This window comes from Myotis lucifugus, unplaced genomic scaffold (assembly GCF_000147115.1).
Source record: "Myotis lucifugus unplaced genomic scaffold, Myoluc2.0 scaffold_138, whole genome shotgun sequence".
Classification (NCBI taxonomy): domain Eukaryota; kingdom Metazoa; phylum Chordata; class Mammalia; order Chiroptera; family Vespertilionidae; genus Myotis; species Myotis lucifugus.
In genome coordinates, this window is record NW_005871186.1 from 3,112,605 (window position 1) to 3,126,346 (window position 13,742).

General features: G+C 40.0%; 2 protein-coding genes across 2 annotated transcripts; one reads left to right on the forward strand and one right to left on the reverse strand.

Moving 5' to 3' along the window:
- Positions 1-970: 970 nt before the first annotated feature.
- LOC102442791 (putative olfactory receptor 52P1) lies at positions 971-1,906 on the reverse strand. Its single transcript, XM_006094640.1, has one exon. It carries the CDS (start codon positions 1,904-1,906, stop codon positions 971-973), a length of 936 nt encoding a protein of 311 aa, XP_006094702.1.
- Positions 1,907-12,259: 10,353 nt separating this feature from the next.
- LOC102443116 (putative olfactory receptor 52P1) lies at positions 12,260-13,273 on the forward strand. The gene has a single exon (XM_006094641.1). The coding sequence runs from the start codon at positions 12,260-12,262 to the stop codon at positions 13,271-13,273; it is 1,014 nt and encodes a 337-aa protein (XP_006094703.1).
- Positions 13,274-13,742: the final 469 nt, after the last annotated feature.

Consider the following 13,742-nt stretch of genomic DNA (forward strand, 5'->3'; position numbering starts at 1 on the left):
TCAGGTTTAACCAATTACTACCTGTGTGACTATGGGAAAGTTACAAAGAAATTGAGCTTTTGTAACTTTAATTGAAAAATGAATGTTATTACATAAATTGAGTTAAAATTGAAATGATTCCATGGTCTATTATATATAAAAACTAGAGGCCCAGTGCACGGATTCATGCACATTGAAAGAAATATTTTAGAGGCCAGGGAGAAACCGGGGCTATTGGCTCAGGGCATGTCCAGCCCGTCTCGCCCAGACCCTATTGGCTGGACCCCAGCAACAAGTTAACCTAAAGTCAGAGTGTCTGCCCCCTGGTGGTCAGTACACATCATAGCGATTGGTCAAATAGTCAAAAGAATGGTCAGAGGGACAATTAGCATATTAGGCTTTTATATATAGACTAGAGGCCCAATGTATGAAATTCATGCAAGAGTAGGCCTTCCTTCACCCAGCTGCCGGGACCGGCTTCTTTCTGACACCTGGGACCCAGGCTTCCCTTGCAGTCCAGGCTTCATCTGGAAGGTCTTCTGGAAGGACATCTGGTCTAATTAGCATATTACACTTTTATTATTATAGATAAATACCTAGAATAACTAGAACAGAGCCACCTCAACAGATGGTATTTCTTCTGGGCCTAATAAAATGGGAAGAATATAAGATAGGAGTCTTCCATTCCCTCCTCCCTTAGGACAGAGCTACCTCAACCTTAGTTATTGCCCTAAACTTTTCTTATGGTTTTTATTATCCAGTGTCATCATCTGCTTATCCAAGGTTTGAATGCTATGTCTTCTCCGTAATTGAGATTATACTTTGATGACAATAGGATATTCAGTATTTTTTAAATTAGTTTTTCTCTAAACTCTGACATGCTGATCATGAGTGTTAGGCATAAAGTCTCTCTGCATATTCTCACCTTCAATGCGAAATATAGCAAAGGCATCGTCAGCTGCCCTCACTGTTTGTTGTGTGGACCCACAGACTATGCAAGTTCTCTGCACAGACATTTGACCATCTTGCCTCGTATTTCCTTCATATTTATACCATAGATGATGGGGTTGAGCATTGAGGGTAGAAGAAGGTAAAGATTGGCAAGGAGAATGTGGGCTTGAGGTGGGATATTGAGACCAATGCGGTGAATAAGGGAGGAAAAGAGTGCAGGCACATAAGTGACAATGATGACAAAGAAGTGGGCTGAGCAGGTGTTGAGAGCTTTGAAGGTAGCAACTTGAGACTTGAGGCGTACCACAGCCTTCAAGATAAGACCATATGAGAAGCCAATAAGCAGCAAATCAAGTCCCACCACGAGCAGAATCACAAAGAGCCCATAAATACGATTAGGTCTGGTGTGGTCACAGGCCATTTTTACCACAGCCATGTGGTCACAGTAGGTGTGAGGAATGATCATGTGGCAGAAGGTCAACCTTTGAAGTAGAAGAGGCATGGGAAAGACAATAATCACACCCTTAGCTAGAGCTATGAGTCCCAGGCGTCCAACTAAGGTACGGCTCAGAATTGTGTTGTAGTGTAATGGCTCACACACAGCCACAAAGCGGTCAAAGGCCATTGCAACAAGTAGGGCTGATCGTACCACGGATGCTCCATGGATGAAAAACATCTGGGTGAAACAGGCATTGGAAGTTATGTCATGATCATTGAACCAGAAGAGGCAGAGGAGCTTGGGCATCAGAGCCAGAGTAGATATGAGGTCAGCTACCATCAGCAGGGCCAGGAGCAGGTACATTGGTGTATGAAGTGTGGGTTCTGTGGCCACCAGTAAGAGGATTGCACCATTGCCAATGAGAATAGCCAAAAATATGAAGGAGAAAGGAAGAGCTAGCCACAAGTGCTGTGACTCTAAGCCAGGGATGCCCATCAAAGTGAAGGTCAGGAAGCTGGAATGGTTGAAGAATAGCATAGTAGAAACTGCTGGTAGTTGTTAAATTTAGACACCTGCCAATGAGACATAGGTAGTAGGTTGTTTTTATCAGTTTGGCATTTAATGAGTTGCTAAGATGGAAGAATACCTCTTTGAAGTCATAGAGTGTGCAACTGGGCTTTACATCTATATCAAAGCACTATATTATTTTCACAGTCACTTTTGTATGATGTTCAGGCTTTTCACCCTGTATGTGGGACGTTTACTCTTTCCCCTCCCAGTTCAGCAATTCTACACTTAAATTTTTTTCTAGAGTTCTGAGTTTTTATTATTGATTAAAGGATAGAAGAACCCCATAGAAGAACCAGTATTTTCTCACTGGGAAGCTTCCTAGATAAAAAGGAAATATGATTCCTCATCCCTGTTGCATTTGTGCTGAGCTACTGGGGAAAACCTTGAGTTTCTTCCTTTTTATGGGTTGTCCCTATTTTATGGATCCACTCTCTGGTCATAATTCTATTTCTCCCTGGGGCTCTCTCTTTTTGGACAAAGTATAAGAGATGTATTGTCCAAATAAAAAAAACACTACTTATCAAGCTAAGCATCTATGCACTTGGCCAGTTCTCTGAAGTTTTTTACATGACACGTGCACCTTTTTCTATTACAATTGGCCCTAATGTGTAAATTAATTCCCTTAGTCATGAAGGGTTTACCTCAAATCAGTCCAATGGGCTACCTAAGAGTACTCATCATGAATTAAGCAGATTTTTTTTCTCTTTCATATATATATCTTACCATCTTTCCTATCTTTTGCCATCTTAGCTCTTCATCAGGACAGAAAGCATATATAATAATAAAAATGGTATGTGCTAATTAGACTGGAATACTTTCTGGATGAAGCTGGGGCTGCAGCCTTGGGATCGAGGAAGCTGCTGCACCTGCGAAGGCCTAATCTTGCACAAATTTCGTATATGGGGCTTCTAGTGTTTTATCATTACAATCACTTTCTTGTGTGTTTTTTCTCCACTTCTTTGTTCCTCTTAATTGTACTACTATAGTAAAGGAACAAAATCCTGTTAAACCCAAATCTGTCTACTTTACATCTAGACAGGAGCAGCTGAACATGACTTCCAAGAAACATGCAACATAATCATTGGTTCTAGTTTTACCACAGTCCCTAAGTGAGTTCTCATCATAGCCAGGCAAACATAACATAACATTTTTATTCACACACTAGTAGACATGCTACTATCTTTCTTCTTCATATCCTAGCATGCCCATCTCTCTCCTCAGAATCAGAAGGTGATCTTCCTTTCTTTTTCATTAAAAAAAAATACACAGGAGAAACTAAAAGATACATTTCTTACTTCTCCACCATCAAAATAACACTGATTGTATTAGTACCCATAAACTGTACCTTCCTATTAAAAATAATATCCTGCCTCATTTTTATATAGAGTTGACTGTTCTTCTTCTGAACTGAATCATATTTTCTTTCCCTCATACAAAACTTTTTCCAGCAGTTATACTAATGTTCCCTGCCTAATTGCCTTTTCCTTTTCTTGTGGTACTTTCCACTCTTCTCATTTACACCTCCAATTCTATCCAGGGCACCTTTAGTTTTCACTTGTAATACTGAAATAACTTCCTCACTGCTCTTTCTGCTTCTCCTTTGCCTACACATGGCTTATTGTCTACAGCAGGGGTGGGCAAACTTTTTGACTCGAGGGCCACAATGGGTTCTTAAACTGGACCAGAGGGCCGGAACAAAAGCATGGATGGAGTGTTTGTGTGAACTAATATAAATTCAAAGTAAAAATCATTACATAAAAGGGTACGGTCTTTTTTTTTTTTTTTAGTTTTATTCATTTCAAACGGGCCAGATCCGGCCCGCGGGCCGTAGTTTGCCCACGGCTGGTCTACAGAGTATCCCTATTATCTTAAAAAATATCAGCAACATGATACTACAATTCTTACTAGTTTCCTATTATATAAGAAATATATAGGAATCAACCTGATTCTTGAAATCTTTCTCTCCCTCACCTTCTACATCCTCTGTAAACTTGCTCAACTTTCAGAAGTGAGGCAGTACTTTTAGGTATCTGGGGTAGAGGTTGCTGGGTGGCTAGCAAATAAATACCAGTTAAACAGAATTTGTGGGGGCTACAGATAGACTTCACTTAGAGAAAACAATCTTATTGAAAGAAGGGGAGGTGTGGGTAGTTTTAATTATTTATATTGGTACTTACCTGGAAATGTTCTATTATATTCTTCCTACCAGCCTCCCTTCTGCTGATAACCAGAACCTTGTTGTTCAGAAGTTACAACTTGAATCTGACTATCTCATGTTTCATGGAACACTGTTTATTTTTGTTGTTGTTGTCATTGTTGAGCTGATGTTAGTTCCTGGGAAGGGGCTTTCTGCCACCCTGGCTTTCCTCCTGTATTTTGTCTTGAGTCACAACATATAAGGCTTCTTGTTAGAGTGGACCAAGGCTCTATATAAGGGAAAATTTGAATTCTATGATTTGATTATCCAAGAAGTCTAAGCACAGTCTTGACTCTCCAGAGGGCAAGGAAAGAGGGTGGTGAAAAAAATATCTCATTAGAGGATCCCGTTGGGTCTTGTACTCAAAAAGAACGAGACCTGAAAAGCAGTTCTCAGAGGAAAAGGGATAATTTTGGCCATTTCCAGTTTTCATGTAATGATGGTGTTATGTGACTTCCCTCCATTCAGTGTTCCTGTATAGATATAGCTTTAACCCTTTAACAGAGACTTTTGAATAAGGTTATTTTTCAATAGATAATAGTTTATAATCCTTGTGCAAAAAAATTAATGCCACTTGTGAGGAAACTCAGGCACCTCTGTGCCATTATAATAAGAGAAGGACTGATTCAACAAATGATAACTTCCTATCAAATGAGAATAGAATTCTCTAAATGGACACTAATTTTGAAAGACAAAAAGACAATAATTTTGCATCCTATAATGAATTTCTCCATAATGAATTTCTTTATATAACCACTGTTGAAAAAAAAATAAAGTGGTTATTCTCAAACTTTAGGGGGCTTTTAAAAGCACAGACTGCTAATTTCCATCCCCAATATTTCTGATTCAGTGGGAGTGGGGTAGGACCCAATAATTTGTTGTGTTGCAAATCCTCAGGTGATGATACTGCTGTTCTGAGACATTCCCCTACCCACCCTTGAGAAGCGTGGGGTTAATGCATAGGCAGTTGTATTCTGGGCACTGCAAGTAGGTACTATTTATAAGTTTTATCTGATAACATGTTCATGTTTAGTTGCAGCTGATCAGAGATGCTGATGCAAGCTCTCAAGATTCCACATTTAAAGGATGTAAATCTTTTCACCTTTGTGAAGTTTTTTTCCTCTCATTTCTGTCAAAATAGGGACAGCTTTTTGGTGATGCCTTTAACCTATAAATACATAGAATTCTCTAGGGAATTCTAAATTTTTCATTAAACTCTTTCTCTATGATAAAGATTCTAATTAATATTATTCTTACTCATTTTGAGATGGTGGGGGCATGGTTGTAATTTTTGGTGAAAATCTGATGGTATGGAGAAAATTTTGCTCTTTAGTGTTAGTGTATGCTAAACAGTGAATCTATCCCTCCCAAGCCCAAATTATTCTTACATAATTTTTAATTATGAAATTCCATGCCTAATTTACTTTATAAAAAAAATCTATATAATATTCTAGTTGTAGTATAGAAAAGAATCAAAATAATTTGCAATAGGTGTAATAATTTATGTATAACATGTGATACATACATATATCATAAGTATATGTGTAATATACACATGCATGTTTGATACAGTCTATATAATAAAGAGGTAATAAGCAAATTGACCCTCACACCCTTGCATCATCACAAGATGGCCACCCCCATGTCGTCACAAGATGGACATCCACGTCATCACAGGATGGCCACACCACAAGATGGCTGCCCCCACATTGTCATAGGATGGCTGCCCTCACATTGTCACAAGATGGCCAGCAGGGGAGGATAGTTGGGGGGGGGCAGGCCTGCAGGGGAGGGCAGTTGTGGGTGACCAGGCCAGCAAGGGAGTGGTTAGGGGTGATCAGGCTGGCAGGTAGAAGCAGTTAGGGGCAATCAGGCAGGCAAGGAGGCAAGTGGTTAGGAGCCAGCAGTCCTGGACTGTGAGAGGGAAGTCCTACTGCTGGTTTAGGTCCTACTGTCCTAAACCGGCAGTCAGACATCCTCCAAGGAATCCCAGATTGGAGAGGGTGCAGGTTGGGCTGAGGGACACCCCACCCCTCCCTAGTGCATGCATTTCGTGCACCAGGCCTCTAGTATTTGTAATAAAGACAAGTAGTATGTTTTCCAATATTCGATATTCAGGCATAATAAGAAATAGTAATCTAGTGAAGTTAGGTGTTAGTCTCTATAAACAGGACAGTTGCAAATGCAGCAGGATAGAAACGAGTGGTGTAGGGAACTCAAACAAAACATGCTACATTGTCATTAGACTTAACATTTCTCTGCCCCCCCACACCCCCCCCCCATCAAGGATATGTTTCCATTGATTTCAGAGAGAGAAGAAGGGGAGAGAGAGAGAGAGAGAGAGAGAGACATTGATGTGATAGAGAAACATTGATTAGTAGCTTCCTGTAGGTTCCTTGATGGGAGATCAAGCCCACAACCTGGGTATGTGTCCTGACCGAGAATTCAACCCACAACCTTTTGGTGTACAGGATGATGCTCCAACCAACTGAGCCATCTGGCCAGGGCTGACTTAACATTTCTTGGTAAAGTTCTAAATAAATTAAGTTAGGACCAGTCTTTAATTCTTTATTAGGGAAACTCAGTGAATATTAAAAACATGTATGGTAGTGTGAGTTATTTTCCAACAAATATGACTCCCCTGTACCTCGGGCAGAATGTTCTTTCCCACTCCATCGATGTGGGACTTGACCATGGTTTGCTTGAACATTGGGAAGCTGCAGACATGACACAAGGAGAGGCCCTAAATGTGTGTGTGCTGTTGGGCTTGGCCCTGTATGCCAGAGATCTATTCTGAGAAGAGCATGCCCCAGGTGGCCTCTGTTGCCTTAGCCTGCACTCTAGGGTGAAAACTCTTGGAGCTGACATGTGGTAAAATTCATGTAACATGACAGTTACCTTTTTCACATATATTTGGAATATGGGCGAACTGATTCATCTATGCTTAGGTTTGTATATATGAATACACATTTTATCATTTTTTAAAAATTTGTTTACAATTTTTATTGTTGACACTATTGCAGATGTCCCCCATTCCTTCCTCCCCTTTGCCCACCTCCATCCAGTCCCAGCCTCCCCTTCCCTTGGCCCTCACACACTATTGTCTGTGTCTATGGGTTATGCATACTAGTATACGCTCCTTTGTGGTGTTCTTTAAGCACATATGTTTATAAAATCTCTTATATTGCTCGTATTTTTCATAAATTTTGTTCATCTATTTATGTTGATTTTATATCTGTCAATCTTGTTGAACTCCTGTAGTAGTCTAACCAATTCTCTGTATATTGTCTACAAAAATACTAATATAATGCCCTGGCCCATGTAACTTTAGTGGTTAGAGTATCAGCTTATGGACGGAAGGGTCATGGATTCTATTCTTGGCCAGGGGCATGTACCTGGGTTGCAGGCTCAATCCCTGGCCCTGATCTGAGGCATGCAGGAGACATCCAATTGATGTGTCTTCCATTGATGTTTCTCTCTCTCTTTCTCTCTCTCTTTCTTTCCCTCTCTCCCTCCCAGTCTCTCTGAAAAATCAATAGAAAAAATATCCTCAGGTGAAGATAAAAAAAAAACCAAACAAACAAAAAAAATTGCTAATATCATTCACACTTATTTCTTTTATTATTTTTTTCTTAGTGCATGAATTTGACATATAGGAGTGAAGGTGATTGTGAATTTGCTTGCATTTTTGTTCTAAAAGCATTTAGGAATGTTTTCAAATTTTCATGATTTATTACACATTTCTATTTTTTTAATTTGAAATATCTAATACCACTTTCTTCCCATTATATTTTATTAAAAAGTATATAATTTGTTTAAGATTTCATACCTATTTTCATTAGTTTTTTGGAGTAACATCATATAATACTTTCATAGCTACTATGTCTGTTTTGTATCCTGTTTTCCACTTTTGATGTTTCTTTTATTTGTCCCTTTTCTTCTCTCAAACATGCCAAGTTTCTGGTAGATATACATTAATGATACAATGAAATAAATTAAGATAACACAGTAGCTTCTGTATCATTAAAGTTTCCATCAGAAAAACATAACCAATAGGAGGTGTGTGTGTGTGTGTGCGTGCGCGCGCGCACGCGTGCGTGTGTTGTATCTGACATGTGAAGATTTAAAATACAAACAAAAGAAAAATAGAGATTGTTCCAAGGAAGTAGGTTACAAATATACTTTCCCTAACTTTTTAACAAAATCCTCTATCTTCACCTTTGTATTCTGGTCTGGTCAAATAGAAGAGAAGAGCTTGAATGAGTGATTTCCTAGGGAACACAGAAGCTCCCTAGATGGCTCTAGCCATAAGCCCAGGGCCACGCACCAAACTCCCATGTGGGCCTGTGAGATAGGTTTCATCAGTATAATACCTCTGGTCCCAGCATTCAGATAGTTGAACATGGGAGACTAGTGGTGCTCTTTTATCCTCTGGCGATGCTTCCACAGTGCTGTGCCTTCTAATTTCTGCAGCTGAAAACATGTGAGTTTGGGTTGGGGAAAAAGTATGGAAAAGACATTTCTTAACAGAAGTCTATCTGTGCAATTGGTAAAGGGAAGTTTACTTCAAAGCAGGAGGAATGAGATTTAGAGGGAAGGCAAAGGGATTTTGCTGAATAACACTTCCGTGTAGTCTTAACTGGCTTCCTAAAATAGTTTTAGTTTGTTATTAGGTTCAGTGGCTGGGAAGGGAGCAGAGTGGGGAGCTCCCAGCAAAGAAAGAAGCAAGTGGTTTGTTAGCTAGACCAGGAAAATGGGAGGCATTGTGAAGGAAGTCTAAGCATTTGCTATGATATTCCTGAAATCACTAAAAGGAAATAATTACTCACTAAGCACTTGAGAGAGAAGTGTGTGTGCCTAACGACAGTGCAGAGACCAACAGCAATAAATTGGGCAGGTGAATCAGCCGGACATCATTGATTACCTTGAACTTTGATGTGCTCCAGTGTCCTCACAATAGACAGAGGTAGCCTAAGTTCAGCTGTTATTGTACAGATAGAATAACAGCCTTAGGCTGTGGTGCAATTTCAGGAATATGTCTTTTTTATCCTCAACCTTTCTCCAAACTTGTGTCACAACTTTTATCTTACTGGTGACATTGACTTTAATGTCACAATTAAAATTGGTTAGAGATTGAGCCAGGCGGACAGGTTCAAACTGGGTAAGAATGGTCACAAATAGCTATTAATATCATATTTTATACAAGAGATAGTGCAAGACTACTGACTCATTCCTGTGAGTTGGATGGGATGGTGATGGGACTGGGTGAGATGATAAGCATACACAGCTCTATAAAGAAGTTAGTGTGTATAAAGGTTGGAATTCCTTATAAATTACAGGGACTGTAAATAATGTTCACTTACATTAATCAAATTAGGAAGTAAATCTATTCCAGTGATTTGTAGTAATTTGTGCTCAGTTCAGTTTTTTTTTAAAAAAGCATAAAATCAAAACCCTAAAGAGCAGGAAGGAGCCTCAATGAAGAATAAAGTTAAGCCTCCTGGCTTTGGGTGAGTGAATTTGTGAGATGATTGAAAACTGTAGGAATGTCTGGCATAAACAAAGTGATTGGGGTGGTGTAGTGAGCATGGCTTTTCTGGTTCTCCCTCTAACTCTAGCTCCATTCTCTCTTGAGCTATCCAACTGAGCATAGGCAGGGCAACATTAGCTCAGAAAGCAAACCTATGTCATAAAAACCACAACTGAGTGCATCTAGTTTGGCTGAGAGCAGACAGGGAAGCTATTTTCCTATCTCCTAATGATTGTTAGGTGACCCTAGAGAGCATATAGAAAAAATAAAAAAAGAACATTTATTTTATCAGCAAGCATGTCCTACAATGGAACAATTTCATTATACAAATCTTCAAGCTAAGAATAGACTCTAGTTGGCTAAGGAAACTGCGTGAGGATTCTGTATGAGTATGAGGTCACTTTCCTATTAAAAGGAAGGCGATGACATTTATTGAGCACTTTCGAAGGTTCTCAATGAAATAAAAGGTTCTTTTCATTTCAACAACCTTATAGAGTATTATTATTACCATATTACAGGTCAGAAAACTATAGGATCTTACAGGAAAATTAACTTGTCCAAGGCATCACTGTCACCAAAAGATAAACACAAAAGTTTGTTCCCAGTTTTATGGATGCCAATGGCTACAGTCTTTTTTGCCACCACACATTCCTGCTTTAAAAATTCACTATGCCTTCAAAATGTTTGCCTCTTCAAAGAATATGTTGAAAGCAAGCATGAAATCTGCAGTATATTTTTATATGAATATGAGGTGGTCTCAAGAGCTTAAATCACATCAATAGTAGTCACATTTTTTGGACAAGTTCAAACTTTAACCTTGATGTGTTTTTTCCTTAGGGAAGTTAGGACCCTGGGTCAAATTGCTGAGAACCTTAGATCTTTGCTGCATCTGCCCTCACAGATATATACTCACAGAGTAGTATGTCCAACAAAACTCTCCATACACATCTACTGGTACAAGCCACATTTATCTCTCTTCTGTGGAAGTCCTGTGGCTTATTGGCCTTGAGCTGTGATTAGAATAGCATTTGTCACCAATCTCCTCTCCTGCTGTTAGTCCCTATGTCTATGAAGACAAAACAATAATTAACTTTGTTTACCTGCATGTTTGGGCTATCAAGTGTTGTTTTGTCTTTTAAAACCACCTACACAGTAAGGAATAATCTGCTGTTAAGTCCAAAAATAAAGGAACTTCTCTGATTTTCTTTTCCATTGACTATGCATACACAGTACCTGGACTATTAAGGGATAGGAGAGTTTACATCTCTCCTCACCTGACAGAGTTAGGTACATGTGGCAGAGTTGATTCCCCTTTGATAACTATTTTCTCACTCCTCAAATGTCCTAGAACCTGTGGCTTTTTTATTTTTATTTTTTTGTAGTGATTCTTGCAGGACTGGTTACCCAGCTTTGAGAATAAAGCGACTTATTGAGGAGGTTCCCATTAAATATTTGTGGTTGAATAAGTGAATATGAATTTCTAGTCAGTCGAGTTCATTCCCATTTTGAAAACTTCCAGTTAAAGTGATTTCTCAGACATTATCTTAATGAATAGACCTTCGTTTCTACCCCATTACCATCATGGTTTCACATGATCTGCAGAATTACTTTGGGTTTAAGTACTCCTTGCTCTGAACTGTGTCCTAAGGATTTGAGGTAAGGGAAAGGTGGGATGAATGAGATAGTTGCGTAAGATTTTTCCACAAAGATTTTTCACTGTGCAGGCACGAGTTAAGGTAGAATTAGAAACTGACTTCCTGACATTGTGAAAGGACCAGATTGAGAAGAATTGGGCTATATCTTATCTTTGAAATCACCAAGAACCACAGATAAAATGTGAATAAAGGTTTAATGCAGAAGTAGACTGTAAAAGACTGAAAGTGTCTGTTTCAGAAGTAGAACCCTGTTTAGGATTAACTTCAAAATCTTAGGAAGTGGAAACTGGACATGTGAGGGTACATAAAGCATGTTCTGGAATTTCAAATGAAAGTTCATCAGGGATATTGGGATTATCTCTTGGTTAGTGAAAGCAGTGGAAACAACTATGTTAATCTTATGATCATAAATAATTATCAAGCACTAGGTCCCAAACCAGAACCCATTCTAAGTTCAAAAACTAAACAAAACTAAACAAAATGATGTCCATCTTCATTCAGGGAACTGTTGGTAGTTTGGGTTCTGCCTAATCTCTCCCCATACTCCAGAAAAGAAAGGCGAGAAGGAGGTGGGGGAGGGGGGGAAGAGAAGAGAGTGAGAAAAAGAGAGAAGTCTAGTACTTTTGAGGACAACAGATCTTAGCTAGAAAACAACTCTAATTAATATAAATGCTTATTTGAGCCCTGTCTCACATTCATTAATTTTATTTAACAAGTATGATATATCAGGCACTATTCAAAGCTCTTTACAAATATTAACCCATACAATTCTCTTATCAATCCTAGGGGATTGTACTTTATTAACCCCATTTGATAGATGATAAAGCTTGCCTAACATTGTATAGCTAATAAGTGTTACTCTACTGTCACTGATACCCCTGTTCTGTGTTGTCTCTTCAGGTAATGTGATACAGTGTGTGAGTTTCTGACCAGATATCATGCTCAGAACTCTTGGCCAGACCATGGAGTCTCCAAATCACACTAATCTGGACACTTCTCTTTTCTTCCTCCTGGGCATCCCAGGTCTGGAACAGTTCCACCTGTGGCTCTCACTCCCCGTGTGCTGCCTGGGCACTGCTACAATTGTGGGCAACATAACCATCCTGGTTGTTGTTGCCACCGAACCAGCCCTGCACAAGCCTGTTTACCTGTTCCTATGCATGCTCTCCACCATTGATTTGGCTGCCTCCTTTTCCACAGTTCCCAAGCTCCTGGCCATCCTCTGGTGTGGAGCTGGACATATCTCTGCCTCTGCCTGCCTGGCACAGATGTTCTTCATTCATGCCTTCTGCATGATGGAGTCCACCGTGCTGCTGGCCATGGCCTTTGATCGCTATGTGGCCATTTGCTACCCCCTCCGCTATGCCACTATCCTTACTGACACCATCATTGTCCGCATTGGAGTGGTAGCTATGGTGCGGGGCTCCATGCTCATGCTCCCATGTCCCTTCCTCATTGGGCGTTTAAGCTTCTGTCAAAGCCATGTGATCCCACACACATACTGTGAGCACATGGCTGTAGTGAAGCTAGCCTGTGGAGATACTAGGCCTAACCGTGTGTACGGACTGACAGCAGCACTGCTGGTCATTGGGGTTGATCTGTTCTGCATTGGTCTCTCCTACGCCTTTATTGCACGAGCTGTCTTTCGCCTCTCATCTCATGAAGCTCGGTCCAAGGCCCTAGGGACCTGTGGTTCTCATGTCTGTGTCATCCTAATCTCTTATACACCAGCCCTCTTCTCCTTTTTTACTCATCGCTTTGGGCACCACGTTCCACTCCATATTCACATTCTTTTGGCCAATGTCTATCTGCTCTTCCCACCTGCTCTTAATCCTATGGTATATGGAGTTAAGACTAAAGAGATTCGGGAAAAGGTGGTCAAGGTGTTCCAAAAGGGGCAGGGCACTGGGGTCAAGGCATCTGAGCGATCCAGGAATATAGAAGAGACTTAGTCCAAAAGAAAGGAAGCTTTTCAAGATTAAATTATCCTCAGTATTTGAAATTGGAAAGAAGTTTTAATAGAGTGATGATGCCCTCCACAGTACCTTCTAGATCAGGGGTGGGCAAACTTTTTGACTTGAGGGCCACAATGGGTTCTTAAACTGGACCGGAGGGCCAGAACAAAAGCATGGATGGAGTGTTTGTGTGAACTAATATAAATTCAAAGTAAACATCATTGCATAAAAGGGTACGGTCTTTTTTTTTTCTTTTTTGGTTTTATTCATTTCAAACAGGCCAGATCCAGCCCGTGGGCCGTAGTTTGCCCACGGCTGTTCTAGATCATTCCCAAGGTTGAAAAAATTACAGAGGAGATCAAGTTGGTTCAGCACTTTTAACTTCCATCTAAGAAAGCATGACATTGGGAGAGTCTTCCAACCTAGGTTACAAAAGCCTCTGCACAGTCAAAGAAACTTTCCTCAG

Excerpts from the sequence above, each read along its gene's own strand:
- LOC102442791 (XM_006094640.1), bottom strand. The coding sequence starts at position 1,906 with ATGCTATTCTTCAACCATTCCAGCTTCCTGACCTTCACTTTGATGGGC.
- LOC102443116 (XM_006094641.1), top strand. The coding sequence starts at position 12,260 with ATGCTCAGAACTCTTGGCCAGACCATGGAGTCTCCAAATCACACTAAT.